This window comes from Pleuronectes platessa, chromosome 5 (assembly GCF_947347685.1).
Source record: "Pleuronectes platessa chromosome 5, fPlePla1.1, whole genome shotgun sequence".
Classification (NCBI taxonomy): Eukaryota; Metazoa; Chordata; class Actinopteri; order Pleuronectiformes; family Pleuronectidae; genus Pleuronectes; species Pleuronectes platessa.
Genome location: NC_070630.1, coordinates 1625985 through 1647244, shown reverse-complemented (window position 1 = coordinate 1647244; position 21260 = coordinate 1625985). Strand labels below are relative to the sequence as shown.

Sequence of the window (21260 nt, the reverse complement as noted above, 5' to 3'; positions counted from 1 at the left end):
AGCGACTGTTAACCAAGATGGCGGCTCCTTGGAGAGGAGAGTGTGACTGTGCTGCAGCATCAGTTACATCAGGAGAACATTTCTTCATAGAAAGAAGAACAGAGAAGAAGATGCAGGTGTTTCAGAAACATGAGACACGATGACGGACACACAGTTCCACTCAGCGAGCCCCCCCCCCCCCCCAGGAGAACCCTCTGGTCCCCTCCTGGTGAGCATCACGTGACACTGACCTCTCGTCTCGTAGAACACCACTCCTGCAAAGTGCTGGATTCCAAACTGAGTCTCGTAGTTGTTCTTCGGAGGGATGTAGTTTGCGTGGAGCTTGTGCTGAAAGTTCAGTTTGTTCAACATGGTGGTGTCGGTGCCCTGCAGGAGACACAAGAGGAAACACATTCATGTGACTGTTCTGCTCTGTGGAGTCCTCCGGCTGCTGGGCGGGTTCACTGGACCTTGGGGAACTTGCTCTCCTCGTCGATGAGCGAGATGATGTTCATGGGTTTGATGGCGATCATGTCCAGGGCGTCCTGGTTGTCGGTGAACTCGATGTGCTGCCAGTTGATGTTCTCCAGGTTGTACTCCTCCTGCTCCAGCTTGAAGACGTGACGCACGAAGAACTGCTGCAGGTTCTCGTTGGCGAAGTTGATGCAGAGCTGCTCGAAGCTGCAGGAGGAAGAAGAAGAGATGAGGAAAAGATCAAACTCCTCAGGTTCAGAGGAAAGTGAGAAGAAGACGTTTCAGTTTGACTTGAACTGAGAAAGAAGCTGCAGCTTTAGTACGAGTTCAACTCTGGTTCCACAGAGCGACAGGAGGTGAAAAAGAAAATCAATCTGAGCTAATCTCTCTCTTTCTGTGTGTGTTAGTGTTAGTGTGTGTGTGTGTGTGTGTGTGTGTGTGTGTGTGTGTGTGTGTGTGTGTGTGTGTGTGTGTGTTTTACCTGTTGACAGTAAAGTTCTCAAAGCCGAAGATGTCCAAGAGTCCGATGGAGCGTCTGATATATTTGGGCTGTGATGATGGAGGCTTGTAGATGGCAGCGTTGATCTTCTCCACAATCCACACAAACAAACGTCCATAGATACCCTGCGCACACACAGACACACATGCACACACACACACACATGCTAGTCAATCACACCACAAAGTGGCAATAATGTGGAGAGAAGTCTCTTTTCCAGAAAACATTATTGTAAACAAAGATTTAAACATAGTTGTTTGTTTTGTTGGTTTTAAAGGACACACACTGTGTAAATGATGAACTAATCTGATTATTTTTATCTATATCTCTCATATTTAAGGTCGTACATGATATTGTGTTGAGTTTCAGGCTTTAAACTGATGAGTTCATTAAGAAATATTAATAATGATTTAATTATTTGTTTCACCTTCACGAAAGCGTCTCGTACGTCCAGAGCTTGTTCGATACTGAGAGGAGTGGAGACGGTTTCTCCTCTGGTGATCAGAGTCCGACTGGTGATACAGTTCATCAGGTCCTTACTGTCCACCTGGACACACACACACACACACACACACACACACACACACACACACACATAGAGAGAGAAAGAGTATGAGGAGTATCAGAAGGTTTGAGTCCATCCTTCATCCCACTGGTGCTCATATGGAAGAACCTGCCAGTGACACACATTAACAGCTGATGTGTGTGTGTGTGTGTGTGTGTGTGTGTGTGTGTGTGTGTGTGTTACCTCCAGCAGTGTAGCAGCAGTGGTGAGGTGAGGACATCGGACGACCTCACAGGCGTCCAGGTTGTCGTATGTCCGAGCTGCAGGTCAAAGGTCATCCAGAGCGTAAACAAGATGTTATTAAAAGAGCAAAAGAAGAAAAGAAAAACCTGAAGCTATTAAAGAGGGTGAGTTCCTCTGATCCCAGTGGAAATGTAACAAGACTTAGACGTTTTCACACAGACGCAGAAACAAGCAGCAGAAACTTTACCTTCATATCTGAGGTTCCCCATGTGTAAAATAGCAGCCAGCAGTTTAGAGATCTCCCCGTTCTCTTTGTCTGTGAACATCAGAACCTGCAGAACAAGAGAAACGTGTCGGTTCTGTTAGAAATCATCACTTTCCACTTTCCTGAAAATCGAACAGGATCTGGTTCATGATTCAACTCGATACCAAAACAGATCTCTGATTAGTAAGTGGTTTGTATCAGTGTGTATTTAACATCAGTGTGTGTGGTTTGTATCAGTGTGTATTTAACATCAGTGTGTGTGGTTTGTATCAGTGTGTATTTAACATCAGTGTGTGTGGTTTGTATCAGTGTGTATTTAACATCAGTGTGTGTGGTTTGTATCAGTGTGTATTTAACATCAGTGTGTGTGGTTTGTATCAGTGTGTATTTAACATCAGTGTGTGTGGTTTGTATCAGTGTGTATTTAACATCAGTGTGTGTGGTTGGTATCAGTGTGTATTTAACATCAGTGTGTGTGGTTTGTATCAGTGTGTATTTAATATATGTATGTGTGGTTTGTATCAGTGTGTATTTAACATCAGTGTGTGTGGTTTGTATCAGTGTGTATTTAACATATGTGTGTGGTTTGTATCAGTGTGTATTTAACATATGTGTGTGGTTTGTATCAGTGTGTATTTAACATCAGTGTGTGTGGTTTGTATCAGTGTGTATTTAACATATGTGTGTGTGGTTTGTATCAGTGTGTATTTAACATCAGTGTGTGTGGTTTGTATCAGTGTGTATTTAACATCAGTGTGTGTGGTTTGTATCAGTGTGTATTTAACATCAGTGTGTGTGGTTTGTATCAGTGTGTATTTAACATCAGTGTGTGTGGTTTGTATCAGTGTGTATTTAACATCAGTGTGTGTGGTTTGTATCAGTGTGTATTTAACATCAGTGTGTGTGGTTTGTATCAGTGTGTATTTAACATCAGTGTGTGTGGTTTGTATCAGTGTGTATTTAACATATGTGTGTGTGGTTTGTATCAGTGTGTATTTAACATATGTGTATGTGGTTTGTATCAGTGTGTATTTAACACCAGTGTGTGTGGTTTGTATCAGTGTGTATTTAACATCAGTGTGTGGTTTGTATCAGTGTGTATTTAACATATGCGTGTGTGGTTTGTATCAGTGTGTATTTAACATATGTGTGTGTGGTTTGTATCAGTGTGTATTTAACATCAGTGTGTGTGGTTTGTATCAGTGTGTATTTAACATATGTGTGGGGTTTGCATCAGTGTGTATTTAACATCAGTGTGTGTGGTTTGCATCAGTGTGTATTTAACATATGTGTTTGGTTTGCATCAGTGTGTATTTAACATATGTGTGTGTGGTTTGTATCAGTGTGTATTTAACATATGCGTGTGTGGTTTGTATCAGTGTGTGTTGTTTGTATCAGTGTGTATTTAACATCAGTATGTGTGGTTTGTATCAGTGTGTTTTTAACATATGTGTGTGTGGTTGGTATCAGTGTGTATTTAACATCAGTGTGTGTGGTTGGTATCAGTGTGTAATCTACGTCAGCGTGTGTGGTTTGTATCAGTGTGTGTTGTTTGTATCAGTGTGTATTTAACATCAGTGTGTGTGGTTTGTATCTGTGTGTATTTAACATATGTGTGTGGTTTGTATCAGTGTGTAATCTACGTCAGTGTGTGTGGTTTGTATCAGTGTGTATTTAACATATGTATGTGTGGTTTGTATCAGTGTGTATTTAACATCAGTGTGTGTGGTTTGTATCTGTGTGTATTTAACATATGTGTGTGGTTTGTATCAGTGTGTAATCTACGTCAGTGTGTGTGGTTTGTATCAGTGTGTATTTAACATATGTATGTGTGGTTTGTATCAGTGTGTATTTAACATCAGTGTGTGTGGTTTGTATCTGTGTGTGTGGTTTGTATCAGTGTGTATTTAACATATGTATGTGTGGTTTGTATCAGTGTGTATTTAACATATGTATGTGTGGTTTGTATCAGTGTGTATTTAACATATGTATGTGTGGTTTGTATCAGTGTGTATTTAACATCAGTGTGTGTGGTGTGTATCAGTGTGTAATCTACGTCAGTGTGTGTGGTTTGTATCAGTGTGTATTTAACATCAGTGTGTGTGGTGTGTATCAGTGTGTAATCTACGTCAGTGTGTGGTTGTGTACCTTCATGGCCGAGCGGATGTTGGAGTATTCCTTCAAGTCGTCTCGCCCGTCACACACTGTGCACTTTCCCTTCAGAGAACACAAAACACAGAGGCGTCACTTTGACCTTTGACCTTTGACCTTCAGTCGTTGGTGTCTTCTCTCCGTGAGGTCGATGTAAAGATGAAGAGTTTGAAGCAGAGATCCAATCATCTCTTCTCAAACGGTCTCAGGTTCCAGCTGCAGTGAAGTGGAGCAGACGGGTCTTGAACCTGTGACCTCACTCACCGTGGTCAGGTAGGTGTAGTCTGTAGCTTTGCTCAGGCCCAGCCTCTTCTTCTCCTCTGGGGTCATCCCTCTCAACATGCAGTAGAAGATGTGGTAGTTCCTCTCGTCGAAGGCCTTCAGAGCAGATCAGGGGGAAACAACCACACCTCACGTCTCAGTGAAAGATTTACACCAATGACAAAAAGGGTAAAAGTGAAAACTGATCCTCCATAGTGTGTGAAATATACACATTTATTTATTTATATAAAATATGTATTATTCATCCAATACACCTGATAATATATTAACATATGAAGTGTAATTTACAGATTAGTATAATAGTTTCTTTGGTAGATAAAGTCCCAGTCGATCCCTGGTTCACCCAGACGTGTGTAGACAGTTGTGTGTCGTACCTGTCGACACACTCTGGACTTCTCCAGCAGGTACTGTTCTATCTTGGCTCCTTCGATGGCTCCTCTCTTGTTGAAGTGGATGTCGATGTACTTTCCAAAACGAGAGGAGTTGTCATTGCGGATAGTTTTAGCATTTCCAAAAGCTGCAAGAGAGACGAGGGAAAGACACCTTGGTTACTTTTAACTATATACCCCCCCCCCCCCCCCCCCCCCCAGCACACACCTTCTCCAGAGACTATACCCCCCCCCCCCCGCTCCACCCTGGATTGGACTGCCACACACCCTCCTCCATCCACTGAACATTTGACCATTTGAACATTTGCACACGACTGTTACTTTTTTTACTACTGTATTACCCCGCCTATAGTATATTCATATTTATATATTTTTATATATTTATCTTGCTCATGGTTCTAATATCATACAATACCTGTTAATACTGTACTGTTCCATATATATTTCTTACTGTACATATCTTATTATTTACATGCCACTTTAAATACGCACAATACTCAATACTCACTTTTACTGCCTTTTTTTGAACTTCTGGTTTGATGCTAAACTGCATTTTGTTGTATAAGTACTTGTGCAATGACAATAAAGTTGAATCTGATCTAAAAAAAAATCTAACACATTAAGATAACACACTAAGGTATACTGTCGGTGAGTGTGAGTGTGTGTGTGTGTCTGTGTGTGTGTGCGTACCTTCTAGTATAGGATTGGCCTCTAGGACCTGTTGTTCTATCCAGGAGTGTTGACCACTGATGGCTGCCAGGAACTGAAGGATCAGCTTGGTGCTTTCTGTCTTCCCTGCTCCAGACTCACCACTATCACACACACACACACACACACAAACACACACACACACACACACATACACACACGTGATATTTGTTGAGATGTTTCACTGTTAACCAAAGTGTTGGGACCAGACTCCTTCCCACCTGATGATGCAGCACTGGTCGCGGTTGTTCCTCTGCATGTTGAAGTAGCAGTTGTCTGCGATGGCAAAGATGTGAGGCGGCAACTCTCCGATCTTCTTGTTGGTGTAGAGGCGGATCTGGTCGGCGGTGTAGATGGGCAGCAGCTGGTACGGGTTGACGGCCACCAGGATGGAGCCGGTGTACGTCTGCACACACAGGAGGGACACACACGTGGAGGTTCATTGTTTCAAACTTATTGCTGCTGCTGTTAAACCGATTTCTGAGCCAGTGATGTGTCGACTGGACAGCGGGGGGTGGGGGGGGTGGAGGGTAGATGACACACTGGCCTCGGAGCTCAGATGTTGCAGGACGACAATGAGAAGGTATCAGAGTTCGCCACGGGAGAACAGACGGCCATGTTGAAAAGAAATCAACATGCACTCAGGCTGCAGAGATGAGCTCCGAGTCCCTCACATTCAGACGTTCACACAGTTTTTACATTCGATAGCATCCGTGATTTATGTTCAGCTTCATGTTTATGAGACATGCAGAGTTCATGCAGGTTGAAGATTCAGCTAAAAACTGAAGATCTCTGTTTTTGAGGCCATGCAGCTGTTGCATTAATAAATATGTGCACTGAACACATCATGCATTATTCCCCAGGTGAGGTCGGATCTCTCTCCGGTCATGCTCGACGTCCAGGAGCTGACTTACCCTGCCACCGCAGTTTGTCTTCACAGGAAACAGGAAGTAGGAAGTGAGGAAGGAGGAAGGAAGTGTGACATAAACAGAGAAGTAAGAAGCAAGAGACTGAGATGAGAAAAGAAAAGAAAAGCAGCCAAAGGTCGAAGTCTGCGAAATCTGAGTGTCAGTGAAGGTCAGTGAAGTTCTGGGTAAAGGTTTGAAATGTTCAGATAGTCCTTAAAGGGTCAAGCAATCTATTTTTAATTAACTGAATGTTTTAAACATCATGCTAATTATCTTCATAAGACACAGGTGTAAATGCAGAACCCAGTGCATTCTGGGTAAATTAACACACTCACGTATATGAGCTTTTCTCTGTATCTGATGAGCAGGTTCCGCAGAATCCCAGCTTCGTTGAGGTCTCCCAGCCGGATCATGTCCTCCACCCCGTGGATGGAGGTCGGGTGCATTGGTTTAATGTTGGTGGCATTCTGGGGGGAGATCCAGTGCTCCTGAAGGGTAACAGAGGAAATACACATGGGCACACTGGTTTGAGGACACTCTTTATCCAGTACAGCAAATAAACACAAAAGGTTCTTTATCGCAACGTCTTGAAAACGTCATCTCGGGACTTTTGAGGGCAGCTGAACAATCGGGATCTGGTTCCAATGAATAACTGTTTTTAACCCCTTGTAGACGAATGTCGCAAATTTGCCTCAAACCCCATTCTGGTCTTAATGCCCCCGAGGTGACAATTGTGCCTGATGGTGCAAATGCTACACATACCAAGGAAGGTATTGGAAGCACTCTGCCACCATCTAGTGGTCACAGGTGATAATACATACTAGCCCCTTGGGACAGTGCAGCAAAGTTATTTTGAGGTATTAAGCTGTATTTTAAATACTGTTATGATGGAACAGCAATGATTGTACAGAAAACCTATATTTTTATAAAATTTCAAGCAAAAGCAGCATCAATATAATAATCTACATACCAAAATGTGTTAAATTAAGGTTATGCCCCATTATGCCTAATGTCGCTAATTTGCCTCATACCTAAATTTATATCTATTGAATATGCTATATTGAAATGAACAATCTCCACTTAATTTAGCATCTGTATGACAGGCCAAAAACACCAGTAATATTGTATTTATATAATTGGAAATTAATTCAGGCAGTAAGGGGTTAAAGCCTCATATTTTCACTTACACTAATCAGTAAGTGGGCAGCATTATTTCTACCGATTACTTTTTATCCCTTTCCTTCACAGACTGTGTATGTGCTGCACTGTGCCCCCCCCCCCCCCCCCCCGCTGTCATTTGGGCACGCAGAATGGGGGGATTGCACCACCGTCCTTTTATTTCAAGGACAATCCGCTCTACCTCCTGATTCATGGCCGCGCTAGATGTCAGAGCCGAGGGCAACCAGCATGTCAGCATGATATCAGCTGTCATCTCTCTGGAGGAACACCAGAGAGAACTCACTGCTCAACTCAACACTGTCATCTCCCCCGAGCTGGACTGTGTTCAAGCCATCGGGCCGGAACACGAGCAGAACATTGCTTTGTTTGGATCCAACACATAATTAATGGACACATTCACGCCTGCCTGCTCTGGGAGCATCAGGAGCTGCACTGACAGATCAACGCTCAGCTCCTGGACTTTGGCAGCATTGTCCGAACATAGTTTAAACAGTTATTTTGAAATGTTGTGTTTTTCAGTAACAGGTCAAATGTTTGATTACTTACATTTCCCTCATCGTCCAGCACCTGGATCTGTCCTGAGTCACAGAGTTTGACCACGGCACCGATCGGCACCTCGAACTCTCGACCGGTCTTCAGGTCCAACCAGACATAGTCGCCCTGGAGAAGAAGAAATCAATTAAACCTCAGAAGTGTCAGGATTAAAATCATTTGGGAAAGAAGAACCAGCACCATCACTTGAGAATCCAGATGCAGAGAGGAAGCGGCTACATGAAAGATTTATAATGTAAGGTTTATTTTACCATCAGAGTCATGATTAATCCATGTCACTGCATCGATACCAGGCTTGATGCAGTGTGGAGAAGTGGGGACCTTCTGAACTAGAGTCTGTTAAATAGAACCTCATCCGCTGAGTTGACCTTTACCTCCTTTACTGTGTTTACTGGAGCGTTAATACTCAGCAGGGGTTCATAAATCAATTCTGGCTTTTAAATAAATGGTGCAGTGTGAAAAGGGTGAAGTGAACCAGGACCATCAGACCCTTCCTCTCTGGACCGGAGAGGAAGAGTCTGATGTGAAGAGCAGAGGAAGGTTAGTGCCACTAAATTCATTTAACGATGGATGGAGACTCTGGGTCTGAGAAGTGAAGCGTCTGAAACCTGTATTCTCTGAAATTACCAGTAGAGGGCACTGGTTTAAAAGAAGTCCGTTTCTATAGAAGTCTATGAGTAAATGACTAATTACGTCACATTTTCCTAAGAAGCTCCACCCCCACTCCTCCAAATATGGTTACTTCTGGTTTCAAGATGGTGCTGATCCAAGTGGAGGCTTCAGAACAGCAGCTCACAAACAAGTGGTCTCCAAACTTATTCTGTAACAAGTTCATGAAATCTCCTGAACTTGAACCAAATCGATCAAGTAATACTTGTATTATCCATATTCACAAATCACAATTTGCCTCATCGGGCTTCACACGCTGAGACATCGACACACACACACACAATCACACACACATACATTCATTAAACACAGTTTTCAGATATGTTATTATGTTTTGTGACTGGTGTAATTATTTAAATACACAGTTATGTAATATGAGATAACAAAGCTCCTCATGCTCTCCCTCCCTCACAAACACACACACACACACTCACAGTATTTGAAGTATGACACACACATGTTCTACGTCAGGAGTATCCCAGTGAGTACAGACATGTAGTTGTGAGTCATGTAACACACAGTGTGTTAGCGTACCGGCAGCAGGGTGCTCTGTTTGGTGGCAGTGTTCACGTTGCGTATCAGAGCCCATTTGGCCTGGTCCTGCTCATACAGCTCCACGTAGTCCCGACGCCTGAACATCTTCACGTGCACACAACGGACTCACACAACGGACTCACACAACGGACTCACACAACGGACTCACACAACGGACTCACACAGCGTCACTCTGACATGAATCAAGTATCCACAGCTACAGGTGGAAACATGTGAAATCTGATGTTTGTCTTATTTCCTCTGTGTCATCTTAATACACACGTGTGAGCAGCTTCCAGTGTCCATGTACAACATCAAACCACGACTCAGGTTAGTTCCTCAGAGTGAATCTGTCAGTCAAAGCACTGAAATGCTCCAAATCTTCATGGTTCAGCGGCTTCACTTCATCACAGGTTCGATTCCAGCAGATCAGTCACACGTCACCAGTTTCTCTTTCCTGGGTTCATCTAGAAAAAAAGTGATCTTAAAAAAACAGATCAGAGCCGTCTGATATCAGACATGTGACCGTCTGACTGGTTCCCAGTGAACAGCTTCCTGCTCTGGAACCTTCTCCACGTGTCCTGCCCAGTTTGAACTGTCTGAAGAAATGAAGAGTATCTGATCCACAGCCTCCTGGTGCAGGTCAGTTCCTCTCTCTCTCCCTCTCTCTCTCTCTCTCTCTCTCTCTCTCTCTCTCTCTCTCTCAAACACAACCTCCCCTGTCGCCCATGGCAGCAAGATGTCACTTCCTCTCGTCAGGTGTTGGATTTCTGTTTCTGAGTTCTGTTATAGATAAATATCCCTAGAAAGCTTCCCGATTGCCCCCTGGTGGCTGGCTGCGGTATGGATCATAAACCCGGTCTCCTCCATGTTAGCGTGTGGAGCACGGACCATAACTAAAAAGTCAAACACCATGTGGAACACTTGATCTCAAAGTTGATTCCTGATATCTGAGGTTGTTCTTCTCACACGTGTTCATGTTTCTGATGAGTTTGGATTGAATTAGTTTTTTGATGTTGAAACTTCCTGATTGACAGCTGAGACTGACGGCTTCGCTCCGGTGAGGTTTCATCCCACAAATCTAATATTCTGGTTTAACACAGAAAAGATGACATTCCCATCAACCATCATCATCCAGTTATTATTAGGCCACATGTGACTTCTGGTTGTGTGTGTGTGTGATAACTCGTTGTTTGAGTGTGTGTTGCATATTGTAGATGTTAGGTTAATTAAGTAAATTCTCCGTCTGGCAAACTGAGCCTGAACATTACACCACCAAGCACCTGTCACTGCACACACACACACACACACACACACACACACACACACACACACACACACACACACACACGGTGGCAAACTATCAGAAGCCACATGTTGAATAATTTAACACGGAGGATCTGTTTGGTGTCTGTCTTTTCGTCTCCTCTTTTCTTCTTGTGCTCACTCGTTCTTTTTCTTCATCTCTTTAACTTTTCATCCATCATCTGAATTCCTCTTCGCTCAGAGGAGACTGACAACAAGACAACACTGAAGTCAAAGAGCATTTCTCACTGTTTCCTCCACATTACTCCACAGAAAACTCAAATATACTGTTCCTGTTATATGATGAATAAAAGGTATAAAACATTCATATCTTCTGTGAGGTCAGAGGACAGAGTTCAAGAGGAGATATTTCATGATCTGCAGACTCCTGCTAATAAACAGTCCAACGTATAAAATCCAGTCCAGTTCAGCAGCCACAGTACAAACACCTGGAGGATCCCCTCACCTCCACCAACACTCCACTCACACACTCATAAATATCAGTGCCTTAAATATGTCTCATTCTTTTCATCAAGATCCATGAATTGTTCTGTGTAATGTGTGTGAGAAGATATTACCCATAATGCAGTTGTGCAATGTATGAAATCACCACATTCAAAGTGCAGGAGCAGCGTCTAGGCCTCTAAAGCATGTGTGTGAGTCCACTGTGTGGTCATTGTTGTCATGTTGTAGAGAGCAACACACACAAGCAGGAGTCAGACGCTCTCACCACGTGTGAGCTGGAATCTGATGAAGTGAGAGACGAGTTAAGAGTTTGATCTCCATCAGTGGATTTCACTGTGTTTTCAGAGGCTTTTTACAGACGTCACTTTAAAGATCAATGAATCCCTTCAGGCCAAACAACCAGACACCGAAGGCCGATGCAGACGGTCGTGAGGGAATTCATGTTCATGACCCACAAATCCAGCCAATAGCGGGGCTTGTTTTCAGCCCCATGGAGTGACACGGTGTGAGGAGAACACACAAGTCCTCTCTTCATCTTCATATCACAACAACTCAACTGTTAAATATGCTTTTCAAATTGTTAAAACAAATCATCCTTCTGAGGGACACCAGGGACTGGTAGTGTTTGTAGATACATTATAAAATATCAAATGTTCAAAAGCTGCCATTCTCTAGTAATAACTTCAGCAACCAAGCAGCCTAGAATCAAATAGAAACCATAGAATAATCTCTGATGTGTAGACCTCAGACTTCATGATGCTCAACACTTTTGCTGAACATCTGATAAACAGGACCGATTCTCCCCGGCTGCTCCTCACTGTGGTGTGTGTTAGCGCTGAGGTCATGTCCACGCAGCCGGTGGTGGACGGGTGTGTGTCCTCATCATCTCTCTGCTCAGGTTAATAATTCAGGCCAGACATGAACCAAGGATTCACTTACGGCAGCGAGTGTCACTCCTGTGTGAAACCCTGAAACTCAACATTAAAGTAATGTGCTCTTTACGAGTGGATATGTTAGAAAGCAGTTGACTTAGAAAGAATATGTGCTGATGTGTGTGTGTGTGAGTTATTAAAGCTCAACAGCATCGTTCTGTAAGTAAAGAAAATAGTTTTTTGAATAAAGAATTTGGTTGTCAGCTATAATGAAAAAAATGGTGTCAAAGAGAAGTACTACACTACCCACAATCCTCCAGTATAATATCTCATTGGCTCTGTTATCATGAAAACTACATTCACGAGAATCATGCCGGCTACGTAACCGGATCACAAGTTCATAATGTTTGGGTTCACGACTCATCTCGAAAACTAATGAGAAACTGTTCCATTATCCTTCTTCCTCACACCTGATTAATTGATTATTACTTTAAAAATGATTTGTGTGGCATTTAACAAATATGCTTGAGAAATGTTGTGACTGGTGAGTGACTCTGTGTTCCCAGTGGAGTCTGTATCGCTCGCTCTGTGTCACAGCTGCAGTATCTGGTTTCTCAGTGTGTAAAAGGTTTACTACAAGTAACACAAGCTGTGTCCAGGGTGTAAGAGGACACTGCAGAGGACAGCTCACCACTGAGCACAGAGTCTGTCTGCAGGTCCCAGTCTGCTCCCTGCTGGTACCAGTCTGCTCCCTGCTGGTACCAGTCTGCTCCCTGCTGGTCCTCATCAAACTACACACAATGACTCTTTTTATCAGCAACAACCATATTGTTCTTAAACAACATTTGAGTTTGTTGAAACTGAGAATAATCCAATTAAATAATGTTCAGGAGCCGTATGATTGATATAGACACTTAGAGCTCAACTCATTTGCATTTAGAGAGACAATTTAGACAAGTCAAAGGTCAGTGGTTTAGATATAGAGACAAACTAACCAGGCTGAATAAACTGGTCCCATTAAACACAGAGAGAGAGAGAGAGAGAGAGAGAGAGAGAGAGAGAGAGAGAGAGAGAGAGAGAGAGAGAGAGAGAGAGAGAGAGCGAGAGAGAGAGAGAGAGAGAGAGAGAGAGAGACTCGTTTCTGCTTCAGTGGACAAAGAAAATAAACACAGCAAAATATTTTCATGGAGCTGAACTGATATTCTGAAATACTCGGTGTTGGAAGATGTATTCAGATCTTTTCTTTGAGTAAAAGTACTACAAGATAATGTTAATAAGATTTCAATTGTAGTAAATAGTAAGTAACGAGGTACTTGTGCTGCAGAATCACATTTCACTGTGTTTTCTTTGAACTTAATATTAATTAAAATGATTCTATTGGCTGTGGAACCTGTTGTATCAGTTCCTCTTTAGAACCCGAAGCTGAATCAAAGCACAGATCATTGAAAATGTCCATGAAGTCACAGATCATGTGTTTGTCTTCTCAAAGTATCGACATCCAACTCACAACCTGTAGTTTGGAGTTTCATTTAAAGGCTAAAGACTGAATCTGACTGGATAAATAAATAAAGAAATGACCGTGTCTCCGAGGTGAAGCTGTGGTCAGCGAGGGAACAACTCAGAGCAGCTCTGTCCCTCGTCCTGCTGCCTGAACTTTACCTTGATGAAGACGGCGTATTTGTAGCTGAGACGTCGTACATTGGGATCCCAGCCCTCCAGCGGCCAATCAGATTGCTTCTTTCTTGTGTTTGTTGTCATGCTCAAGTTGTGTTGTTAAAAAACTAAGAAAGAAATGACTCCTTCTGGTTTTGATTTGTCCACTTCTCATCCATTTCCTCTTCCAACAAAAAATGTTCAGCTTTTGATCAGAGTAAAATCCACAGTGTTTCTTCTTCTCTGCAGAGGAACGGTTTAAAAGTCCAGTGTGCGTGTGTGTGTGTGTGTGAGTTTAACTCTTCACACACACTTCCTGTCCAGTACGTTCTGTTCAGTTTGGATGGAGGTCAGATGGTGTGAGGAGACAAACATCCACAAGAGAGGGGTGTGTGTGTGTGTGTGTGTGTGTGTGTGTGTGTGTATTTGTTTGTGTGTGTGTGTGTGTTTGTGTGTGTGTGTGTGTGTGTGTGTGTGTGTGTTTGCTTGTTTTATTGGCTCGTCCCATTTGGGCCTCCACAAAGGGGGGGACGCTGTCAGAGTTGATTAGGCGATCAGAAAGGCTGACAAGTTCAGCAACGCATTAAAAGGCCAGTGCCTACCCCCCCCCCCCCCCCCCCCCCCCCACACACACACACGCTACACAAATGAGCCCAGCACCTTGTCTGATTTGGTGGATTTCCCTGAAGCGTTTATGTTTGAGTGTTTGACTTCAAAGAGGATTCACTGGAAACAACACAGAATAATGAGCAGCTGATCCTTAATGAGTGTGTGTGTGTGTTTTTTTTTTTTGTGTGTGTATGTGTGGGGGGGGGTGTGTGTGTGTGTGTGTTTGTGTGTGTGTGTTTACCTGCTGTAGAATGACCATGGTTCTGGTTTTTGTCCTGGTAACTGGACATCAGTCACCTGTTGACCCTGAGAATGGCACAGACACATTGGAACATTTATTCATCCATTAAATTAATATTTACAGTCTGTGTACACAACACATTTCTTTAACAGTAAACTTGTCTCATAAAGCAACAAGACGAAACGTGTTCTGTTGATATCGTTGCATTTCCTTGTTCCCTGAACTGTTTGTGTCAGTGAACTTCAGCTCTAGTGGAGAATAATGGCAGCAAACACACACACACATATACACACACACACACACGCACACACACACTCACACACACACATTTCTTCACCCATAAACATGATGAAGGCTACAGACACATAAAAACTATGCTTGTTAAAATTCTGTTGAGTTTTAAATGAGCTGAGTCTGCTAATAGGATCCATAGGTAACAGAGAGACAGAGAGAGAGAGAGAGAGACAGAGAGAGACAGAGAGAGAGAGAGAGAGACACAGACACAGACAGCGACAGATATAGAGACAGACATCTGATTATGTTGTTTCCATTTACCTTTTCAGAAACGTAACTGTTTTCAGCCTCATGGGGGCGCTATAGTTAAAAAGTCACCAATGTCATTAGGATTCATTCTGTGTGTGTTTGCAGATCATAGTGCAGCCCCTCATGTGTTATTCATTAAGGACAGATTTAGAGCATATAAGCTGTACAACCACGGTTATTGCTGCTATATTTGTGTGAGCGTGTGTGTGTGTGTGTGCGTGTGTGTGTGTGTCTGTGAGTGTGTGTAAGCGTATTAGTCCTTGTGAATTATTCATCCTTCCTTGATGAAGGTTTAGTTTGACTGTTCCTCCCCTGGCAGCTGTGACGGCTCTGTTCAGATTGAGAAGTTACACCTGAACAACGAGAAGGTTTAAAACCCCCCCCCTCTGCACAGAGCCCATCGGGTCTGACATCTCCCACAATGCATCAGGAGGACTTTTTGGAACATTTATTGGGAAGTTTAGCGACTTTTTTTATTCCTGTGGGTGTCAGCTCTGACCAGCAGCTCTAACTCTCCATCCACTCCACACCAGCTCAGTCAGCATCACCCCCCACATTACCCACAGCTCCTGTTCCCTCAGTTCACTGGGACAGAGGAGTCAAGCAGGATTAGAGGGAGAAGTTACTCTCTCAAAGAGAAATCCACATTAGGGTGAACTTCTCCCTAAAGTCATCACACAGCCGAGGAGTGAGGGACCACGAGAAACCACCGAGAAGGAAAGGTCCTAAAACATCTGATCATGAAAAATAAACACATGCAGACAAATATGCACACAATGAAGCAGAAGAATGGAAATACAATACTTAAAAAACACACACACAAACACACACACACACACACACAGACACAAACGCACACCCTATAAATATTTCAGCATCTAATTACCCCAGCAGAGGTGCACAAAGGTTGTGTGCAGCCATCGCCTGTGTGTACATGAGTGAGTGTGTGTGTGTGTGTTTGTGTGTGTTCTCCACACATATCAGATTTTATACCTTTGTACATTAAGACATATTAACAACACAGTGAAAGTAAAACATCCTGAAACAGAGACAGAACATGAATGGAGAGAGAAGTGAGAAGTGAGAAAAGAGAGAGAGAGAGAGAGAGAGAGAGAGAGAGAGAGAGAGAGAGAGAGAGAGAGAGAGAGGATCAGAAGAAAGAACAGAAGAGGTGATGATATCAGACTTTGTGTTTTTGGCTCGACTCGCTGCCTCTGACAGACCAAACAAGACGATAGACGAATGATTTCAGTTTGAATGAACCGATGTGTCCTCAGCTGATGGTGTTGACGTGACTTCTGCTCCACCCAGTTCAGTTCAGGAAGTGATGTCGTAATGTGTGCATTAAGTTGAGATAAGAGAATAAAAGCTGTGTGGACACCCAGGGAGGGACCAGGACTCAAACCTGCTGCACGAGCACAACACAATTCAAAGCAACACGATACAACTTCAACCAGCAGCTTCATCACAGGTCGTGTGATGGGTTCAGTGACTGGGAACTTTGGTGAGTGGGACCACTTCCTGTGAGAAGAACTGGTCTGAAGCTGCGTTACCACATGGAGGACATGTCTCCTGACACTATCTGGAGGGAACATGTGTGACAACGCAAATGTTCGAGACTAGGGTTGCAAAATTCCGGGAATATTCAAAGTTGGAAACTTTCCATGGGAGTAAATGGGAATATACGGGAATTAACTGGAATAAACTCGAAATGTTGTGGTTAATTTATACTAACTGTATTTACCTTGTCATATAAAGACATAAATATAAACATTTAGTTTTGTCATGAAGACATCAACCTGGATAGATGATGAGATTCCAGAGCCTTCGGTGTTGAATCTGTTCAAAACATGATCTCTGCAGTGGAGTTCATGTCATGTCCTGCCTCCTGCATTATGCATCAGCCATAAACACTCCAAAGATCTTCCAGTTTCTTTCCTGTCAAAGCTTTATCTGATCAGAATCAGGTGAAAATGAAACTGAAGATCAGTTCAAAAGACTCAGAAGTTATTAAAATCCAGAGTCTATCTCCAATATTCAGCAGGAAAACCTTCTAAACAGAGTTCAGTGGATTTGTTACATCATCAGCTCTTCTGAGTCAGGAAGCAGAGGATCATGGGAAATCTCCAGTGTCACAGTCAGAGTTCAACACTTTGATATCTGCATCTTAAAATGGAATAATGTATAATGTGGTGACTTGCTTTTTGTCCGCATAAGGAAGACACAAGTCCCAAGTATATGAGTGTGTAAACAGATTTAGGTGCTCTCTCATACAGACACACACACACACACATCCACACACACACACACACACACACACACACACACACAGTAATGAGATTATGCAGAAAGCCAACATGCTCTATAAGCCTGACCGACTGTTTGCCCTCACCCTTTTGCATGACCTGAACTCTTCTTCTGCTTCTTTCTCTCCTCTGTCCTCCCCTCGTTTCAGGTGTGGGTCTCTGCACAGACACGTCCTGCCTGGTGGATGGAGGGATGAAGAACAGGGGAACAGAACGGAGGACGAGATGGTTCTGAGATGCAATCTTTCTTCAGGAGGAGCAGGAAAAACTGTTAATCCAACAGCAGCAGGAGTTGGAAGGAAAAGAGTGAGACTTTTGTCCTCCTCCCTTCTCTCTCCCTTCTCTCTCCTCTGTCTTGTCACTATCACTCTCTCTTCTCCTCCTCTCTAGGCAGATGTCTCTTTCTTCTTGAGTTTCTCTCCTTACTTCCAGTCGTCTTCTTCTTCTTCTTCTTCTTCTTCCTTTGCTCTTTACTCTCTGACTCTCTCTCTCTGATATGAAGGTATACAGAGTTTGAAGCAGTGACTGACTCCCTCCTCCGCCTCTCTCCTCCTCCTCCTCCCCTCATCCCTCCCTCTTTCTTGTTGGTATTAACAGTGACACGGCAAGCTGCTCATTCACTGCCACTGATCCCAGTTACACAGAGAGAGGAGGGGGTGATGAGACACAGCACAGGGGGAGGTTGTAATCAGACACACACACACACACACACACACACACACACACAACTGCAAAAGGGAGCTTGTCCATGGCGGAAATACACAAAAAACCTCCAACATACTAAACAACAATTGAATGTGCAGTTGAGTTACTCGTAGAATTATTGATGTTATGTTTTGTCTTCTTTATTTGTTTGTTGGCAGAATTACACAGAAACTATTCGATTCTCACGGGACCTGGTGGAAGGATGTGGTATGAAGCCAGATGGGTCGTTCTTCAATACTTTTATTTGGTGATATTTTCCAGAATATGAGAACACATGTCCTCCCTGGCCCATTGAAATATGTCACACAGTGAATTACTTGTGTCTCTTGCGCAGAGACACAAGATTGTCAGGAATCATTTGCTGAGCGAACTGAAGGAAAACCGATTGTGTTTCATTCATAAAACTTGAGCAATTAAAAAAAGTTGTGTTGTCTTCAAAGCATCAACAAGTCATGTCTTTACAACTCAGATATTTAGTCTGTGTGCACAACTTATTATCTCGTGCACACAAGATAATAAGTTGTGAAGACAAGAGGAAACTTCAGGGGCTCCATAAGAGCTTTTATTGCTATGACATCAATTTCTTAGTCTATGTTAGTTAAGTTAATGTGGACAATTTATATCAAAATAAAAATATCAAACAGCCATGGTGTTCTGGTGTTTTTTATTTATGTATCCATCCATCATCTCTGCCACTTATCCTGTGGGGGTCATGGGGGGAGCTGGATCCATCCCAGTTGGTACTGGTCAAGTTCACCCCGGACCGGTTGCCAGAGTATCACAGGGCCGACACACAAACAACCATTCACACCGAGGGTCAAATAAATCAACCGACGTGGCTTCGGGGGTGCGGGAGGAAACCGGAGTACCCGGAGACCCCCCCCCCCCTCTCTCTCTTATCACTGCTTGTGTGGCTGTAGTGGATGGGCAGAGGGGGACATTTAATTATGTCATTGGTAAAAGACTCCAGGACAACAGAAGGGGAGTATTGGATGCATATTTGATAATTTATAACACATATAATATGTCATCAATATCGTTTAAAATCATTTTTCAGTGTGTTTCCTGGTGAGATTCGCTCGCGTCAAGCGCAAGAAATAGACTCGACGCTTTCCTCTTTCAAAATGAATGCGCTGTCGATGTCTCCTAAAACAGACTCAATGGCAGCATCTACACATCTCAGCTCTCCAGCGGAAGGCTTGTTTGTGGAAAACGAATTCAACCCCAGCGCCCTTTGTTGACGTAGTTGATTACGTTACTGTTGATCATCTGTCCATCATCGTATAAAGCCCGCCCTGAAGATTGGATTGGTCCGAAAACAGCTTCTGTTCGGAGCATAGTTTCTCCCCAGCAGAGCGACTCCAGACCGAACTTCCCGACCTCAAATGTTGTGGGCGGGGCTAAGTTCGTCTGGCCTCCAGGCTAAGCGTTTGGTGCATTTTGGACTTTTTCCAGTTTGTTCAATCTCCTGTTCTCTTCATAGAAACATCTCATTGTCTTTCTCGTCTTGTCGTAGTTTTCTTCTCCTCCCTCGGCTCGTAACTGAAAACCTCGTTGTCCTCATTGAAAGTAAGCTTCCTCCTCAGAGCAACAATCACATCTTCATCCGCTGGGTCTATGTAACTTGCTTTCATGTCCATAACTGTGCATTTTAAATTCTCTGGCTCTTCAATATTGAGCAGGCACTCCGTGACATCGTTATTGACATATCGTGGAATCTCCTCAAGGTCCCTGCACTTCTGTTTTACCTTTTCAAGCTCCAACCGAGTGTCCGTCAGAGTGGGAGTTCTCTTCAGGATTCCTTTTACTTCGATGGCAATAGGCAGGTCTTCTACTTGTTCCACCTCCAGATCCATTTTTGGGATGTTCAGTGCATGGATCTGCAGCGGATTATCTTTACCTAATTCCTTAAGTGCATTCACGTCCTTGGATCTGGACCAGATCTTATTCAGCATCTGTGGCGATTTCTGTTTTGTTAATTTTCGGTAGATTTGCGTCTTGGGTTTTGTTTCAGCTTCTCTTTGCTTCTGTTCCACTTCCTTGGTTCTTTCTCTTTCCCGCAGGTCTTTTACTTTCTCCACCGGTTTTGTCTTCTGCGTCTTGAGCTGTTTCTTCATCGCTGATATTTCACTCTCATGTCTCTTCGCCTGCTCGTTCAGTGCCCTGTCTGATTTATCCATTTGCCGAGCTAACTTCTGGTTCAATTCTGCTTTGCATTCTGCTTTGCATTCTGCTTTGCATTCAGCTTTTATTTTTCCCTCACACTCAACTAACTGCTGTTTGCATTCTGCTTTTATGCATGAAATCACCTCTTGTTTCTCTTTGGTCCATTTTCTCTCACACTCAACTAACTGCTGTTTGAGTTTCTCTGCCTTGAGATCACTGGCACATTTGTCCAGGAGGACTTTTTGGATCTCTCGTTCGCTCTGTTGAACCTTTTCCAAGAGGATCTGCTGCCTCTTTTTGTATTTTTTCAACTCTTCCTGCAAAATCTGGTTGTCATTCTTGAGAACCTCCATTTTCTTGACAATCTCTTTCTGTTGCAAGAAGTGATTGGACTCCTCCTGTTTGCCGCTCCGTGGCTGGTGGTGGGGCCGTTTGTTCATTTTTTTTGGGAGATTACTTGCCATTGCAGATTCCATATATACTCTGAGATCGCAGTATTACACAATTGATTAATGAATAAAGATAGAATGAAATAACGAGGATTCAATAGGTGCAATAAGATCAAGGTGAATAACTGTCTTCTATCTGCTTATTTTTCTTCTCCCCCCACTTGAACACCTGTGTTCTAGAGTTCTAAAATATTGTTTTATATTATAACCTAGTGAGATCAAAGAGTTCCTCTGATTGGTAACATTACAGGAATACAAGGCTTGTGTGTACATTCTTGATTTATGGATAGTGTGGGGACATATGAAAAAGACTGCCCACCACACACACAAATAAATAAGTACTTACTTACTTAGAAGTACAAGGAGTACTTCTATCTTAGTAAGAACACCCATTGGCATAATGCATTCCAAAGATATGAGGGACAACAATTGACACAAGTAGAAATAAAGTAATAAATAAATGCAGAAATAAATAAAAACATCATAGCTTCGTGAGATCATCACTTTCCTTTGATCGGTAACATTGAGGAAACACAAGGCGTGTGTGTATGTTCTTGATTTACCAGTATTGTGGGGACCGGTATACAGACAGTCTATGGGTGAACCATC

General features: G+C 43.1%; 1 protein-coding gene across 4 annotated transcripts in view; it reads right to left on the bottom strand.

The window, feature by feature from the left end:
- myo7aa (myosin VIIAa) overlaps positions 1-14500 on the bottom strand; it is a 33022-nt gene extending 18522 nt beyond the window's left edge. For 3 of the 4 annotated variants that reach the window (XM_053422462.1, XM_053422463.1, XM_053422464.1), the window contains exons 1-14: positions 14483-14500; positions 8129-8242; positions 6739-6891; positions 5717-5901; positions 5478-5599; positions 4773-4915; positions 4381-4494; positions 4114-4182; positions 1948-2032; positions 1701-1777; positions 1380-1499; positions 935-1077; positions 450-660; positions 231-366 (exon numbers count right to left, since the gene is read on the bottom strand). In XM_053422462.1, the coding sequence (XP_053278437.1) occupies positions 231-366; positions 450-660; positions 935-1077; positions 1380-1499; positions 1701-1777; positions 1948-2032; positions 4114-4182; positions 4381-4494; positions 4773-4915; positions 5478-5599; positions 5717-5901; positions 6739-6891; positions 8129-8242; positions 14483-14500 (1690 nt within the window). Of the gene's footprint in view, positions 1-230; positions 367-449; positions 661-934; positions 1078-1379; positions 1500-1700; positions 1778-1947; positions 2033-4113; positions 4183-4380; positions 4495-4772; positions 4916-5477; positions 5600-5716; positions 5902-6738; positions 6892-8128; positions 8243-9337; positions 9443-14482 lie in introns of those variants that run through there. The other variant, XM_053422460.1, reaches the window with a different exon arrangement.
- Positions 14501-21260: the final 6760 nt, after the last annotated feature.